Here is a 15,879-nt window from a genome sequence, read left to right as displayed (position 1 = left end):
GATTAGCTTAGGCTGCAAATATTTTTTAACACAGAAAATAATGTCCATGTCACAATAATTTTTTTGACAAGGTCATTAAACATGAATTAATAAATCAAATCTAAAAATTTTTAACTCAATTTTTTATTCAGCTTAAGCCTCAAATTAAATAATAATAGAATTGTTATAACTAACCTAGTTGACTTGATAGATTTAAAGAGATAACTAGTAAAAATATAATTTAATTTTAAAAATATTTCAAGATGATATTAATATATATATATATATATATTGAAATGATAATATATTAGATTGATTTAAGTTTTGAGGCTTAAACCACCAACCCCGCAACCTAAATTATAGATTCCACTAGATTTAGTAATTTTATTTTTTAAAACTATTTTTTATTTAATTACATGATGAATAGATACTCGTAAAATTAAACACAAACTCAATATTAATATATTTATTTGAGATCAAGATAAACTTATAAAAAATAAATCAAAAAAATTTACAAAGTTTAAATTTCAATCAATTTAAGTTAATCCGTCAAGCTCGTAAATCAAGTTCTGAAATCTACTCGGTTTAATAATTTTTTTAAAAAAATTATTTTTTATTTAATTATTAAACAAAAAAATACATGCTTACAAAATTAAGCACTTACTTGATAACTCTATGTAAAAATATTATAAAATTTAATTTAAAATCAACTTTAATGATAATATTGAAAAAAAATATAATAATAATAAATTATTATTTTGAGACCATGATAACTAGGTTGACAAAACATAATTTTTTTCTATCGAATTTAAGATTGACCATGAGATTTCTTCTTATTTTACATTATGATTTTCCTTTGTTAATTTTGTTCATTCTCTAGTAAATTATAATAAATTAATCAATAATTTAGTTTCAGAAAGTTGAAGTTAAAAAAAAGTTGAAGGATGAAGATGGAAAAAATGTTAAGTTGCGGTGATCGCTAAAGTGTTTTAGCCGAGGTAATTGTAATTATTGAATATAACAATGTGATAGAGAAAAAAAGATCAATCCTATTTGTTCCAATTATTCAATGAATTATTAAAAGATATATTAAAATAATTGAATTGAATTTCGGTTTATATTAAATTTGTAAATATGTTATCCTCTTTTAAAAAAATCTTTTCGGTATATTTTTATATATCAAGTTGAACAGCTAGATCACCACATTTGTTTTCTCTTTGATGATCTATAAGCAGCGGATTAATTATTCTAATTTAGGATAAATTAATTGAAATAATATATTTTGATTTTATAGCATTTAGCATATTATTTTGAGGTTGTAATATATATAGATATAAACTCAATGTACATAATTTCAATTTAAATTTAAAAATAATTTAATTTTGAATTCTAAGCCAAGTATTTAAATATAATTTTAAAATCTAAATATTTTTATTTAGTAACTACTAGATTATTGATTTGTGTTACATTGTAAGCTGAATCATTTTTTTAACAAAAAATAATAATATCTAAGGGTAGCTAACATTTTTCTAATAGAAAAAAAATTAAATTATATGAAAGTTAACTCCATGTAATCTGATCAGCTTAATGATTTTAAAGACAATTTGAATAACTTGTAAAAATATAATTTAAATTAAAAAATTCAAGATAATATCCTATTTTTAAAAATTTGAATAACTCATAAAAATATAATTTAAATAAAAAAATTCAAGATAATATCTTATTTTTTAAAAAGATAACAGTATATTGAATCGATTTATGTCAATTCAAGCCAACCTTCTAAGTTCATAACCTGAAATCATAACCCAGACAAACAAAATAAATTATGAATCTTATTTATCAAAAAATTAATTGTTAAATGATAAAATAAAAAAGCATAAAAAAACCCTGCATTTATTTGGGTTAACTCACAAAATTCATAATTGAGTCATGAAACTATGATAATTTTATAGAAAAAAATAAAATAAATAACAAAACTTAGTTCATAATCAACTAAATATAAAGATGTTGAATGACAAAATTAAAAAAATATCAATTACAAAATAGATAATAAAAATTTCAAATCAACCGGGTTAACCTGTTAAGTTCGTGAAATAAGTTATGAAACTAAGATAGTCACACAAAAAAATAAATTATAATAAATTATAAAATCTAGTCTTCAATAAACTAAAGTGTTAAAAATAAATTATAATAAATTATAAAATCTAGTTTTCAATAAACTAAAGTGTTAAAAAGATAAAATTATATATATATATATATATTATATAAAATAAAATAATAAAGTAAAACCAAGATATTTTGATTGAGATATAACTAAAAAGTCTGGAATAAATTGAAATTCAAGTGAAATAAAATTTATTTCAAGTTATTTTAATTTTAAAATAATATCAGATAAACTAGTAATTTTAACATATCATAATTAACCACATTAATTGTAAAAGCATTTTTATCTTTTTTGAATTGTGAAATAAATTAAAAAAAATAGATTCACTTATTTAATATACAATAAGCCGCCCCCCCTCGTATCTTAATATAATATATCTACATCCATTAAGGTAGCGAATTCAAATTTTGAAAAGTTGTTCTTTTTTTTTTTTTGGGGGGGAGGAGGAGAGACTGCCTTGCATGTGCGGACGAAAAGAGATAAGGCAAGACTAAAACGACTGCTCATTATCAAGTAGTAGACTAGCACGTAAGACTGCACAGTCCAAACGCTCCCTCGACCCAAAATTCGAAATACACAGTGCTAAGCGCGAAATTTGAAGACCTCTCTTTCTCTCTCCCCCAAACTCCAAAGAAAACAAGTACTTAATTAATACTAACATAATCTCTTCCTGTCTCTCCATCAATCAATCTCTGTAGAAACTCTCAGACAGAGGGGGCAAAAAAGGGGAGCGTTGATTTTTATAGACATTTACCTGAGAGATTTGCCCCTCCTCCTTCTTCGTCCTTTTTTTTTTTTATGGGTACTAGTAATTTATTATTATTTTCAAATTTCTCTCTATTTTCCTTTTGGCTTTGATTTGAATGAAACGCTCTGCTCTCTTTCTGTACTTTCCAACTTCCAAGAAAAGGTTAGGGTTTCAAACATTTTTCTGAGTAGAAGTTTTTGAATTTTTTTTTTCTGTCATGAAGTTCAAGCTTCAATTTTAAATTTCTTGCTTATAGATAGATCGATAGATAATGAGCGATAGATTTTATTACTTTCTTTTTATTTAAAAAAAACAGCTGACAATGTGACCTGAGGAGGAGAGGAGGGCGTGGATTTTGTATAGTTAGGGATTTAGGAGGATTTCAAGATGAAGGAGGCCCATTCCCAATTGAAAACTAGAGGGTCCTCTAGGGTTAATGCACAGCAAGTGGTTTTTGAGCTTAAGCAAAAGGTGGTCGTTGCATTGAAAAAGCTTGCTGATCGAGATACTTGTCAGATTGGTGTTGATGAGCTTGAGAAAATGGCTGAATGTTTAACCCCAGATGGGGTTTCGCCGTTCCTTTCGTGTATTTTGGATACGGATAAGGAGCAGAAGAGTGCGGTTAGGAAGGAGTGTGTTAGGTTGGTAGGTACATTGGTGAATTTTCATGAGGGTTTAATGGGACCCCATTTGAGTAAGATGGTTGCTAGTGTTGTTAAGAGGCTTAAGGATCCGGATTCGGTTGTTAGGGATGCTTGTGTTGAGACGATGGGTATTTTGGCTGCTAAGTTGAGTAACCACGGGGATGAGAGTGATGGGGTTTTTGTTATGTTGGTCAAGCCGCTTTTTGAAGCTTTGGGTGAGCAGAATAAGCAGGTGCAGTCAGGTTCTGCGTTGTGCTTGGCAAGGGTCATTGATAATTCTCATGATCCTCCAGTTTCTATTCTGCAGCGGATGTTGGCTCGGACAATTAAGTTGCTCAAGAATCCACATTTCATGGCAAAACCAGCAGCAATTGAGTTGAACAGAAGCATCATTCTGGTTGTTTTCTCAAATATTTGTCAATGATTACGAATAATCAGTTGTGTGCCCTATTATGCTAGTTACATGTACTCATACTTTGCAAAATGGTATTTTTCTATTCTCTATTTCAGGCGGGAGGTGCTCCATCACAAAATATTCTATCCGCCGCAATGATTAGCATCCAAGAAGCTCTTAAAAACAGTGATTGGACAACACGCAAAGCAGCTTCTGCAGCATTGGGAGAAATTGCTTCAAGTGGTGGATCCTGCTTGGGACCTTTTAGGGCTTCCTGCATCCGATATCTTGAATCATGCCGATTTGACAAGGTTGATGTCATATAAGATTTTATTTGAAGAATTCACATCCGTTGAATTATGTGCATTACTCAAATGCCTTTTGTGTGTCTTATAGGTGAAACCAGTTAGGGACGCAGTACAGCATGCCCTTCAGTACTGGAAAAGTCTTCCAGGGTCTGATACCCCTGAACCTTCTGAAACTGGTTCTTCTATAAAAGGTTTTTTGCCCATGCTCATTAACTTAAAAGCGTTAATAGAATCTTGTGTTAAAATGGATGCTTTGAAATTTATGCAAGGTTAAGTTTGTTTATAAACTGTTCTATTGTGTTTGCCTTTGCAAATCTAAATGCATTGTCACATGTTTTTCATGATGTACTAATGTTTTGGCAGTAGACTTGAGGTCCGTTTGCCAGATATGCAAGTCTATCTAGAAAGAAATCGGAGATGAGAGAAGTATCAAGGACACATCAGGATACTAGAAAACTGCTGTTTAGGCTTAAAATAGCTGCGGAATTAGTTTTGCCATATGAAGTGGAAAATAACTCTATTTAAAAGCTGTGGCATTTATGCTGTCCGGAAGTTTCCGTTGAGCTAATCAGTGCTTGATTATTCAAAGCTATGTAATATGATGAGATCATAATTAATAAGGACTGCTCTGCGCTACAGCAAACCATTCTAAACTGTGGATTCACCAATTTGCTCAATTTGCATGGTGGGTGACCTAATGCAAAATATTATTCCTGTCCTTTTGAATAATCCATGATTAACTATTGCTCTCAGTATCATATGCAAGAAAATCACAACTCATTGCAAAGCCTGTTATAGATGGTGCTGTCTCTCTTCCTCTTTACATTCCATGAATTAATTTTCTATATATTCGCTTCTATAGAATCCATTACTCTGAATATGCAACACTTTACCTTGGGTATGTGTTCCTAGTTTCAAATGTTCGGGAAGATTTGCTTGTATTTGACCGGAGTAACTGTTTTGAAGCCTGTAGAAATTTGCTTTGTAAAATTCTTGAGAGCATTTGGTATAAAGAGCTAGGGAGTGTTTCGTTCTATACTGATTATCATTCTTCACTGCGAGCTGTGCCGGAGTCTTTTACCTAATTTGTTAAAGAACAATCCAGTAGTTTCTTGAAAATCCCATGGGATGTGGTTGTATATGCTTAAAATTGTCCCTTAGATGCTTCCTCTTGCTTGTCTTTCTGCTCTTGCTTGAATTCTTTCGGTGACTTCATGCAGAAAACTTCTATGGAGGTGACTACAGTGATGTCACGAGTGCAAGTGATGTTGTGCGGAAGGAGGCCACACTAAAAAATGTAGTTTCAGACTCAACTAAAAGAAGGGCTCCTTTATCGGCTACGAAAGCATGTCAAAATTATGTGGACTCTCATCATCCCAAAACGGATAACTGGCATATTGAAATTTCTGTCCCAAAAAAGCATAACGTTTCTTTGGCAGATCTTCAAAATGAGGAATCAGAGGGTAGTTCCATTACCAAAACATTAGAAAGGATGAGTGCTGATGTAATGAGTCCTCCAGATATTGGATGTGAATATGTGCCAATGGATGACAAGCAAGACTCTTCATCTGTGTCCAACCTAGTTACTAACAACTTTGAGACCAAGTTTGTCACAGTTTCTCATGGCTTGCTTGAGGAGGGCAGTTCATTCAAGCCGAGGGGTCGGAATCAGCAGTTTTCATCTGAAGGGATAAACAGTGAGGTGCAAATATACTCTGCACAGATGCGAGATCGTAGAAGTATCGACTCTGCAGTTACGGAGAACAGTTTCCAAACACTGCATGGATGTTGTTCACAGGTAGCCAGTGAAATGGCTTGCATACGGAAACAACTTTTGGAGATGGAAAACAAGCAGTCAAATTTAATGGAACTACTACAGGTAAATAAAATTAGAATTTCTTGATATCTTTAGTGCTATAGAGTTTTATATCTACTTTAGAACTATGAAACATAATGTGTCCAGTATGCATGTTCTTGCTAACCATAATTCTACCACTACTGGCCTATTGCTAAAAGCTTCACAGTCTCTCATTATATCAAGGCAAGTAGCTGTAGATGTTGTCAATATTGAGTGTTTGTTATGATTGCCTACTTTTTTCTGTTTCTCTTTGCTTCCCCACTTTCTGATGTTTTCTATTGAGGGATTGCTAAAATATCTTCTGTCTAATCAAGAAGGGGCTTAAATATTTGCCTACTGTGAAGTCTATTCACTATTTTTAATCATTCAATTAAATTTACAGGTGTTTTCAACAGGCGTAATGGATAACTTGTCTATATTACAGTCTAAAGTGTCTGGTTTAGAACATGAAGTAGATAGAATAGGTCAAGTTCTTGTGCAAGATGGGAGACGTTCTGATTCAGCTATCTCTAGACTTATGAAGCAGAATCAAAGTGTTTCTTCTCCCAGACCTTCAACGTACACTCCTCGGCCATCTGTAGATATTCGCAATAGACAACCTTCACTGCTTTCTGCAAAGAATTCTGATATATGGGAGGGAAAAAATTTCAGCAGGAGCAGACCAATCAACCCTGCTAAAAATGGCACAGAGATGTGGGCTAATCCTACTGTAAAGACTAGTAGGAATGCTATAGGAAAGGACATGCAAAAACGTTCTGGGCATGCGGCACAGAACATGGGTCAGGCGAGAAAAGTTGATTCTGTCTTTGCTCCACTCTCGAGTGCCAATTCTAGACAAAGTGGTCCAGAGAGCAAAAATTGTGCGTGGCAATGTGTGAAAGACTTTTTATGTGAAGGTGACCTAGAGTCTGCCTATGAGGAAGCTCTCTGTTCCATTAATGAACTTGTTCTGATTGAGCTTATTGATAGAACTGGTCCTGTTCTAGAAAGTTTGTCCTCCAAGACTGCTGGTGATGTTCTTAGCATTTTGGCATCGTACTTCTTAGAGCAGAGGTTTACAAACTCAATAATCCCTTGGTTGCAGCAGGCAAGTACTTTACTTTCCTTTCTCTTTTTTTACTCCCTGTCACTTTGTTTCAATTACTTTCAGTGGCTTGAAGTTTATAAAAAAAAAAAAAAAACCCTCTGAAATTTTCTCCCTTTAGGTGGTGGACTTAAGCACAATCAATGGACCTGATTATATTATTCTCTCTGCAAAAACAAAAAGAGAATTCTTTTGTGCGATCCAGGAGGCTGTAAATATGGAATTTTCCAATCCAGCTGAGAGAAGATCCATCTCTCAACTTGCCATGAAGTTGCGTCAACTATGGGGTATGATAAATTCTTCATTCAGGAGTCTTCGATTTATTTGCACATTTCACCATGCAAGTATTTTTTTTTTAATTTTTTTTGGTCTTTTGGTTTTGAACGCTAAACGTGTGTTTGGAGCAATAGTAGTTTCCAAGAGTCGTGGCAATCAAGTAAATGTCCATATTATGGAAATACAATCAAAAGTTAAACATAATACATGTGATTCCTTGTTACTGTATTCAAATCTTAAAAGCCTCAATTGTCATATAGTTTGGTAATTTGGTGCTTGACACATGCTTCTATTCGTTCCTAAATTTTATCTGTAATCAATGTTTAACAATCAACACTGTGAACACCTATCATTTACAGAATCAATTAATGGTCTTCTGTTATGGCACGGGTAAACGGTAACATTTGGACTTCTCGTTTGAAGTGACCAAAATGGTTTAGCTCATGTAAAATGATATGCTCTCATTTATTTATATTTCTATGTTATGGAATTTTATTGATGCTAAGAATTAGATGTCACATTTATTTATTATTTTTGCAGGGAAGAGCTCCTGATAATTTCAGCCTCATATGAAGCATGGTTTCCAATCCACTCGGGATTCATGCGAGCAGTGTTGATCCTTCCACATAAGAACTTTTCATTTCCCCGTTGTGTGTTAACTCAAGAAGCCAAGTGTTTGTTGTTATGTCAGATTCGATGCTGGTTGTTGGCATTGGGATGTTTTCTCTTATGAGTAGTATGCTAGTTGTTAATATCTTGACTGTTGTCCTAAAACCAAAATAAGCAGGGATTGCAGGATAACTGAAGTCCTCCACTATGGAGATATGGTCTCCCAAATGGAAATTTTTTGAGAAATATGCCAATACTCGATGTCGGCCTCGTATGACTTGCAAATCAAATGTGAGGCTAGCGACTTCAAACGAATTATAACCTCACACCTAATTTGTTTTTTTTCCCTTGTTCATTCCCCTTCTCCTCCACTCCCCACATCCACCACCGCTGCCAACAACCGTAACCCCCTCCTTCACCGAGAAACACCCTTTCAGCCGTCACAAGACCATCACAAGAACAGCCCTCTCTCCACTGATAGGCTTTTCTCTCTCTCCACCCGCAACTTTCTCAATAAGTTTCGGCCGCCACCCTTGCGATAACTTTTATTATCAAAGCCGCTAGACACATTCAACATCTAGAGTTATAATAACTTTTTCTATCAATTTATTATAATTTAAGTGAATTGTTGGTTTTGAAAATTTTAGGGTTTAGATTAGAAATTTAGAAAAACATATATGTAATTTTTGTGAGTTAGGTTAATTAGCTATAAAATACATTTATTTGAGTTGTTAGTTTTATTATTTTTAAGGCAAATTAATGATTTTGGTTGTTGTTAATTGTGAATTAGAGTTAGGATTAGGATTTTTAGATTAAGTAAGAGATTTTACTAAATTAAACATAATTTACCTTGATTAACCCTACAATATTGATAAATTAAGCTTGGATTTTGTTATGTCCTTTTAATAGATGTCTTGTATTATTAGAATGTTATGCTTTTATGGTGATATTATTATCAAAAAGTAATGATTTCCTAGCTATTACATTAGATATATCTCTTAGTGATTTATTTAGAATATTATATGATCGACTTGATTGAAATATATTTAAAATTAAAGTTGAAATTACTTGAAAAGAAGCAAAATAAGATTAGTCCAACTTGTTATGTCAATGTACTCATATACCAAGAGGAGAGTGATTTGTAGTTGGCATAGGTTCCGCTATATTGTTTTAGCATAATTAAAATGCATTATCTTTATAAGGTAATGTGAAAATTTGACATATCTTGACACATGCTGAATTATGTTGATACCAATAATAAGTTGTATTATATCGATCATCAAGATAAAAAAGGAAAGGAATTGGTTAATAATTCATGTAACTTACTTAATTCCTTGCGATATAAGGAGAAATCAGTTATTTATACAGTGACATTCAACAATTGATCTGGTAACTTACATGAAATAAAATTTGCCTATAACATATTAGTTTATTGCAGATATAATAACGTTTCTCAAGTCATCCACTTAATCTGATGCAATTTTGAGTTTTGATATCTGAGACATAATTGATTGGTATATAATATTTTTTTATATATAACATTTATTAAATGATGATTACTTTTATTATAAATGATGAGTGCTATTATTATTTTTTATTTATTAGATTCATTTCTTATTATGGGATGCTCATAAAGTAATTTCCACTATCTATGAAGGCATCGATGAGATGACATATGCCTTAGCCACCAATTCACTCCATTTGTGTTGTTTGGTCTTTAAGAGATTAAAGAGGCTAAGAGTATCAAAATAAACTTAGTGAAAGATAAGATCACTTATCATGAATAAGAAAATAAAGTTAGGGAAGCAAGTCCATCCATAAGTGATTTAGACCCGTCACGAATTGAAGAGATTTTGATGTTAACCCCTTACTCAGGTGCTATAGACCTATTTTTAAGGTGGACGAGCCGTGAATGCTCCAGGCCTGTTTATAAGCTATGGTGATTTTTCGATATTGTTAGATTATATGCTTTAAAGTTTTAAAAAGAATCATGAATTAATTTTAAATTTAATAAAATGTTATATGTATTTTTATTTGTTTGATTAGGAGTTGTGAATTGTTAAATTTGATGAATAGTGTTGATATTTTAATTGTTTTGAGGAGATGAATTGTAAATTTTGTTTTTAAATTGTGATTATTGTTGGATTGGTTTTTGTATGGTAGGGAGCTGGGAAGCCAGAAAAAAACTTTGTGAACCTTTTCTGGTGGGTTACGTGCCCACATGTAACTCGTGAGTAGCAAATGAGTCCTGTAACTCATCAAATGGGTCCATTATTTTTTAAAATATTTTATAAACAATATAATTTAACCATTTTTTTTTTCCTGTTGAGGTAATGTAAAAAACAAACAAAACAAATACTCGTAAATTTGATTGTTAACTCTAAAAAGTCAAAAGTGTCCTAAAATAGATATTACAGGCCTAAGAAGTTACGCGAATGGAAATCCTTCTCTCTTTTCCTTCTCTCTTTTTTCACCCTTACAGATCAATTGATTATGATCAAGCACCGAAACTGTGCCTGAAAGGGTGAATTTATATGAAAATGCTGAAGTATATTTATGTGATAATTTAAGTTAATTTGATTGACTATGAATGGAGCTACTGGCTTCTGTTCCATCTTCCAAACCATCAATAAAGAATCAAAACACCATTGGAGCATCCTGAATCCTGCCTTTAAGAACCTGAACCAAGCTAGATGAGGGTGTTGCCTTCTTTTTAATGCAAAACTATAATGATTATACACGTCTGAAAGTAATAAATGCTGCTAATAGTTACATCTGCGACATGCTTACTTCAGCCATAAACATAAACCTGAATCTCCTGTAAGTAAAAATTGACACATGATTGTAACTTGTGCAAGAAGAGGAGATGCTTCAGCAGCATATTTGTTCAGAAAATCTAAAATACCAAGAAATGGAGAATAATTGCTATTTCAAAACACAAAAATGGATAAACATTTCTTACAATTTCAACTTCCGTCCATATTTGTACAAGTTCAACTTAATGTAGATGCGTATCAGTCATTGGATTCAACATTCCAGCATGAGGGCTAATCAGATCACTCTCAGTTGGGAGCTCACTTCTGCTCATTACATTTGCAGGTTTGCTCCTCCTTCGAGGTTCCCCTTCTCCATGACTTGTAGTTTTGTTTCTTTCTTTCTCTGAAGGAGTATGAGGAGTTTCCCCTTCTCTATGCTCGTGACTTTCTTCATCCGGAGTGCAAGGAGAAGGTTCCCCTTCCCTATGATCATGACTTCTAGTTCGATTCCTTCCTTTCTCTGGAGTGTATGGAGAGCGCCTTGGGACTTCATATAGGGTTACACCTCTCCCACTGGTTTCCAGCACGGCAGCTTCATCCTTTGACTGGATACTCTCAAGTAATTCAACCACCTGATTCATGAGGGGTCTCCCTTTCGGATTTTGGCTAAGGCATTGGGATGCCAAATTGGCTACTTTCATTGCAATTCTAGATGAGTACTGCCCTTCCATTCTGAGATCTAAGATTCTCAGAACCTTCTTGTTGTGGTTCAAGAGAGGGCGGGCCCACTCAACAAGGTTGTGTTCATGGCTAGGCCTGCTCTTGTCCATTGCTCTCCTTCCAAGAAGCAACTCAAGTAGCACTACCCCAAACCCATAAACATCACTTCGAGCTGTTAAATGCCCTGCTCAGAAAAATTATTCTATAAGCTTAGTGGAACCATGAATTCTTATCAACGATCCCAGTTGAACATTAAATAGATTGCCAACATTTAATTTCCTATTGCAAATTACTTCACATTTTCAGTACCAAATACAAACATCTTTCCTAGAAAAGCACCAAGTCGAGTCCTGGACGAACTTTAAAAATTGAAAATATCTGTGCCTATCAATCCATCTGCAATCAGTCACTGTTCATGCACCGGAGAAAGTACAAGAATTTGATCCATTCAAACAAAATCCAATTCAAATTGGTTTTCTAATGCAATAAAATGAAAAGCTTCAACATTTATCCAATACCAATACAACATTTATAACTATGCTTTATCTCTTTGCTTTGGAATAGAGAATAGGGATTCTTTAGAATTTCAAAATTATCACCACAAATGGAATGCAATATGTCACCAGACACTCACCAGTCATTACATATTCTGGAGCAGCATATCCATATGTCCCCATGACACGTGTTGACACATGAGTATGATCTCCCATCGGCCCGTCTTTTGCAAGTCCAAAATCTGAAAGTTTTGCATTAAAATCCTGCATATTGTTATTACACTATCAGCAACAGAACTAGGAAAACTTCCTCAAGCATAAACACTAACTTCGGGAAGACTTAACTTAAGCATCTCATTTTGTATATGAATACTTCCCAAGAAAAATTCTACAACTTCATCATGCATGAAACATGGATCATTTTTATTCTTTTCAGCAGCTTTCAAGGAAGCCACAATGTTGATGTAACAATGTGTCACTAGAGGTAGACAAATTTTCAGCAAGATAAGGTCCAGTTGGCCAGTTATTTGAACTTCAAAGGGAGGAAACGGCATCAAGAGGAAGATGAATTTGTTAGACAAGTAACAACTACCGAAGCAAAGATAACTAACCGAATCCAGCAAGATGTTTGATGTCTTGAAATCACGGTATATGACAGATCTTTCTGCACCATGAAGAAAAGCAAGTCCTTTTGCAGCATCTAAAGCAATCCTCATTCTTTTTGACCAAGTCAAAGAACAACCCACTCCTAACAAATAAAAAGGAAAAATAAAAACAATTATCTTCTTCCAAAGGAGGAGGATTATTTCTCTGCTTAAAAATCATCAAGAGTATCATAGAACAAACAACATTGCGAGACAGCATAATCCAATACTAATGCAAGAAATATCCACCTGGATAAAAATGTTCCTCTGTTTTTCTTTTCACTTTGGTGGCTAAAGACACCTCGACTATCTAATTATTATAGACAACTTGAACCATGAGATCAAGCAAATCAGGCCTCCGTTGCTTAAAAAGTTGTGTCCATTTACTCATCCATTCACATTATCTGCTGAGCCTCCATTTCAGTTCTGTTCTATGTTGTAATGCTCTGTCCCATGGATGTTTGCTTAGACTCATCATTGATGTTTTATAAATGAAAAAAGGCATCAAGCCGTTAAGTTATAGGAAACTGAATGGGAAAATGAACCATTTGCAAAGCCCCCATAAATCATAATGTTTCTAGACTCTACTGAGTTTATGAGATTTAAATTGGCTATAAAGTATGTGACCTTACATATTTCCAACTGGAAAACATAAAAGCATCCATGATCATATCATCAACAGTGCAAGCTACGGAATACCCTAATAGGTTTTATATAGTTATTTAAAGATAATCATGTTAAAATTTAGATCAGTCATATGCTTCTGAATTGATTAATTCTTTGCTAATATATAAGATTCCTCACTACACTGTACACAAAACTTCACTCCCTATAGGCACCATGAATTCAAAATTTCAACAGCCACTTACTGCGAAAAAGATGCTTTTCCAGGCTCCCACTTGCCATGTATTCATAGACCAACAGCCTGTGTTCATCTTCACAGCAATACCCAATGAGCTTCACAAGATTTTGGTGACTGAGTTGACCTAAATAGTTGACTTCTGCCTGCAAAGCAAACAGGATACTATGAATACAAGCAACTAAATGCCATCTTTGACAGAATGGTTTACACAAGAAAAACAAGTTTACTTTTAGCCCAATGGCAAACAACTATGGTTTAACTATGTTGTACAGAACCAACAATACCAAATTGTAATGACCATCCAATTTCCTTCCCTCAAACAATAATGAGCATTCTCAAGAGATAGATAGATATATAAAAATTGTTCTTTGATATCCCCATCTCCATTCTAACTAATAGAAGATTTCTCGCATCCAATTAGGTAAATTCATTTCTTAAGCACAGTGAAATATGAAATAAGATTTCATTCTCTTTTCATTTCACTCTCGATTCTCAAATACATCCATATGAGTTATTATCCTACTGACACAAATCAAAAGATACATAACTATGTTTCCCAAATAAGCCTACTAAAATATTCCAAATCCAAACTAAAAGAAAGTTGAGTCCATCAACTACCAGCCATTTATGGAGGAAACGGTAAATAAGAAACCAGAGTTGATAATTTGTAACACCATAACTTAGAACTTAGAAAAGATAAATATTCTGAGAAAGTATGAAAAGATGAATACCAGCCATTCTCTGTCACCTTGTAACCCGTCAGGATTAAGTTCCTTAATGGCAACATATGTGGTCTTGTAACCAGGCCTTACACTCTCGTCCAAGACTCCTTTGTAAACAGCTCCGAATCCACCCTCACCAAGAATATAATCTGGTCGGAAATGCTTAGTGGCCAATGTCATTTCCTTGTATGTAAATATATCAACATTACCATAACCAGGACTATTACGAAGATCTGTGACATTCTTGGGAATTGAAGGGATGCTACTTGTTCTTTTGATCTCAACCAACTCCGGCCCATTTGATATAGTTGGAGACTGATCGTAGTCGTGCCCTGCTTCTTCACAAGAACAGTTATAAATAAAATACTACACACTCACTTAACACGCACACAAATCAACAAACCCTAAACCTTTTGGTAAAGGACAATTTAAGTAGCATTTAACAAGTTGGAAACTTTTTATGAATTGTAAACCTATTAAATATCGCAAATTAACAGAATACATCAACAAGCTACATCTCTTAATTTCCTAAATTGCCAAAGTCACGTTAATTCAAGCCAACATTAAACTGCATACAAACACTTTACAATCAATGAATCCACTTCACTAAAATGCTCCATTTTGTTGCTAAAAACACCAATGGCATAACAACAAGACCAACAAAAAACCAAATGAAACCCATTTCCTCAACTACGCCTAAAAAAAAACAAATCAATGCACAAAGAAATCAAAAGGCAATAAACACAAAACACAACAAAAATAACATGGACAAAAACTTCAAAAATGTGGCTTTAGAAGTATTACCTTGGTTTCCCTTAGAAGATAACCGCTGTCGTTCTTGTGGCATTTTGTCATTATCAGTACTGAAACAAATCCCCATTAATCTTGACCTTAGACCAAATCTTGATTTATTGCCTTTCATCTTCCCATTCACTACATACCAAACTCGCCCACATTACTCTCTTTCCCAAAAAAAATAAAAAATATATAAAAAAACAAAACTCTCTTATTGGTTGCTGTAACAAAAAAGCAAAACCATTGAAATGAAAAACAAAAAGGAAAATGTATGGATTTTCTCAGGGGCCAAACAGGAACAGAACCGATAAGTTGTCAAGTTCAAAGGACAACAGGATAAAGGGGAAGAGAGAGAAAGAGAATGAAAAGGAAGTTCCTTTGTGTCTTTTAAGAGAGAAAAAGGAGCATGGTTGGTAGTGAAATAATGAGTTTTGGTGATTTCTTGTAAGAATAGCCGCCAAAAACGCCAAAGCAAGCGGGCCCCCTTTTGTAGGACACAGCTTTTTAAGCCCTTAGTTACTTATTATTTTTACGCAACGAGGACTCCTCCTCCTCCTATAATTAATTAATTATACACTAATTTTGCTATTAAATTTCCATTTTTAAGGAGCATTTCTTTCACTTCATAAATTTTGCAGGTCAAGCTGCATAGGTGGACCACCCACCGTGCCACCGCCATACATACGGCGTTGGCATGTATGGCGTTGGCACGGGGGGTGAGTCCACCTGTGCAGCTCGACCTGAGCTTTCAATGCAAATTTCTGAAGTGTTCATCAATGGTGAGGTTTCACATTGAATGGTATGACCATGTAGGAGACGTTG

At 33.7% G+C, this 15,879-nt stretch overlaps 2 protein-coding genes across 4 annotated transcripts; one reads left to right on the top strand and one right to left on the bottom strand.

The window, feature by feature from the left end:
- The first annotated feature begins 2,667 nt into the window (after window positions 1-2,667).
- Window positions 2,668-8,390, top strand: LOC105122513 (microtubule-associated protein TORTIFOLIA1-like). Its single transcript, XM_011021648.1, has 7 exons — window positions 2,668-3,932; window positions 4,046-4,240; window positions 4,326-4,428; window positions 5,458-6,116; window positions 6,478-7,182; window positions 7,301-7,466; window positions 7,996-8,390. Exons 1-7 carry the CDS (start codon window positions 3,279-3,281, stop codon window positions 8,007-8,009), a joined length of 2,496 nt encoding a protein of 831 aa, XP_011019950.1. The 5' UTR covers window positions 2,668-3,278; the 3' UTR covers window positions 8,010-8,390.
- Window positions 8,391-10,852: 2,462 nt separating this feature from the next.
- LOC105122512 (serine/threonine-protein kinase At5g01020-like) lies at window positions 10,853-15,467 on the bottom strand. Of its 3 annotated transcripts, none has more exons than XM_011021645.1 (7): window positions 15,067-15,467; window positions 14,272-14,600; window positions 13,548-13,683; window positions 12,646-12,782; window positions 12,175-12,298; window positions 11,310-11,724; window positions 10,853-11,258 (listed from the first exon to the last, which is right to left on the bottom strand). In XM_011021645.1, the coding sequence occupies exons 1-7, from the start codon at window positions 15,182-15,184 to the stop codon at window positions 11,063-11,065; spliced, it is 1,455 nt and encodes a 484-aa protein (XP_011019947.1). In that variant the 5' UTR covers window positions 15,185-15,467; the 3' UTR covers window positions 10,853-11,062. The 3 variants fall into 3 exon arrangements, with proteins under 3 accessions (XP_011019947.1, XP_011019948.1, XP_011019949.1); XM_011021646.1 differs by having other exon boundaries at window positions 14,272-14,597; XM_011021647.1 differs by having other exon boundaries at window positions 14,272-14,594.
- Window positions 15,468-15,879: the final 412 nt, after the last annotated feature.

This window comes from Populus euphratica, unplaced genomic scaffold (genome assembly GCF_000495115.2).
Source record: "Populus euphratica unplaced genomic scaffold, PopEup_1.0 scaffold20.1, whole genome shotgun sequence".
Lineage (NCBI taxonomy): Eukaryota > Viridiplantae > Streptophyta > Magnoliopsida > Malpighiales > Salicaceae > Populus > Populus euphratica.
The sequence above is the reverse complement of the archived record's forward strand: the minus strand, read 5'-3'. Positions and strand labels throughout refer to the sequence as shown.

Coding starts and splice junctions, on each gene's coding strand:
- LOC105122513 (XM_011021648.1), top strand. CDS start 3,279: ATGAAGGAGGCCCATTCCCAATTGAAAACTAGAGGGTCCTCTAGGGTT. Junction 3,933..4,045: donor TGAACAGAAGCATCATTCTG/GTTGTTTTCTCA, acceptor TCTCTATTTCAG/GCGGGAGGTGCTCCATCACA. Junction 7,183..7,300: donor TAATCCCTTGGTTGCAGCAG/GCAAGTACTTTA, acceptor TTCTCCCTTTAG/GTGGTGGACTTAAGCACAAT.
- LOC105122512 (XM_011021645.1), bottom strand. CDS start 15,184: ATGAAAGGCAATAAATCAAGATTTGGTCTAAGGTCAAGATTAATGGGG. Junction 14,601..15,066: donor ATCTTCTAAGGGAAACCAAG/GTAATACTTCTA, acceptor GTTCTTGTGAAG/AAGCAGGGCACGACTACGAT. Junction 12,299..12,645: donor CAAACATCTTGCTGGATTCG/GTTAGTTATCTT, acceptor AACAATATGCAG/GATTTTAATGCAAAACTTTC.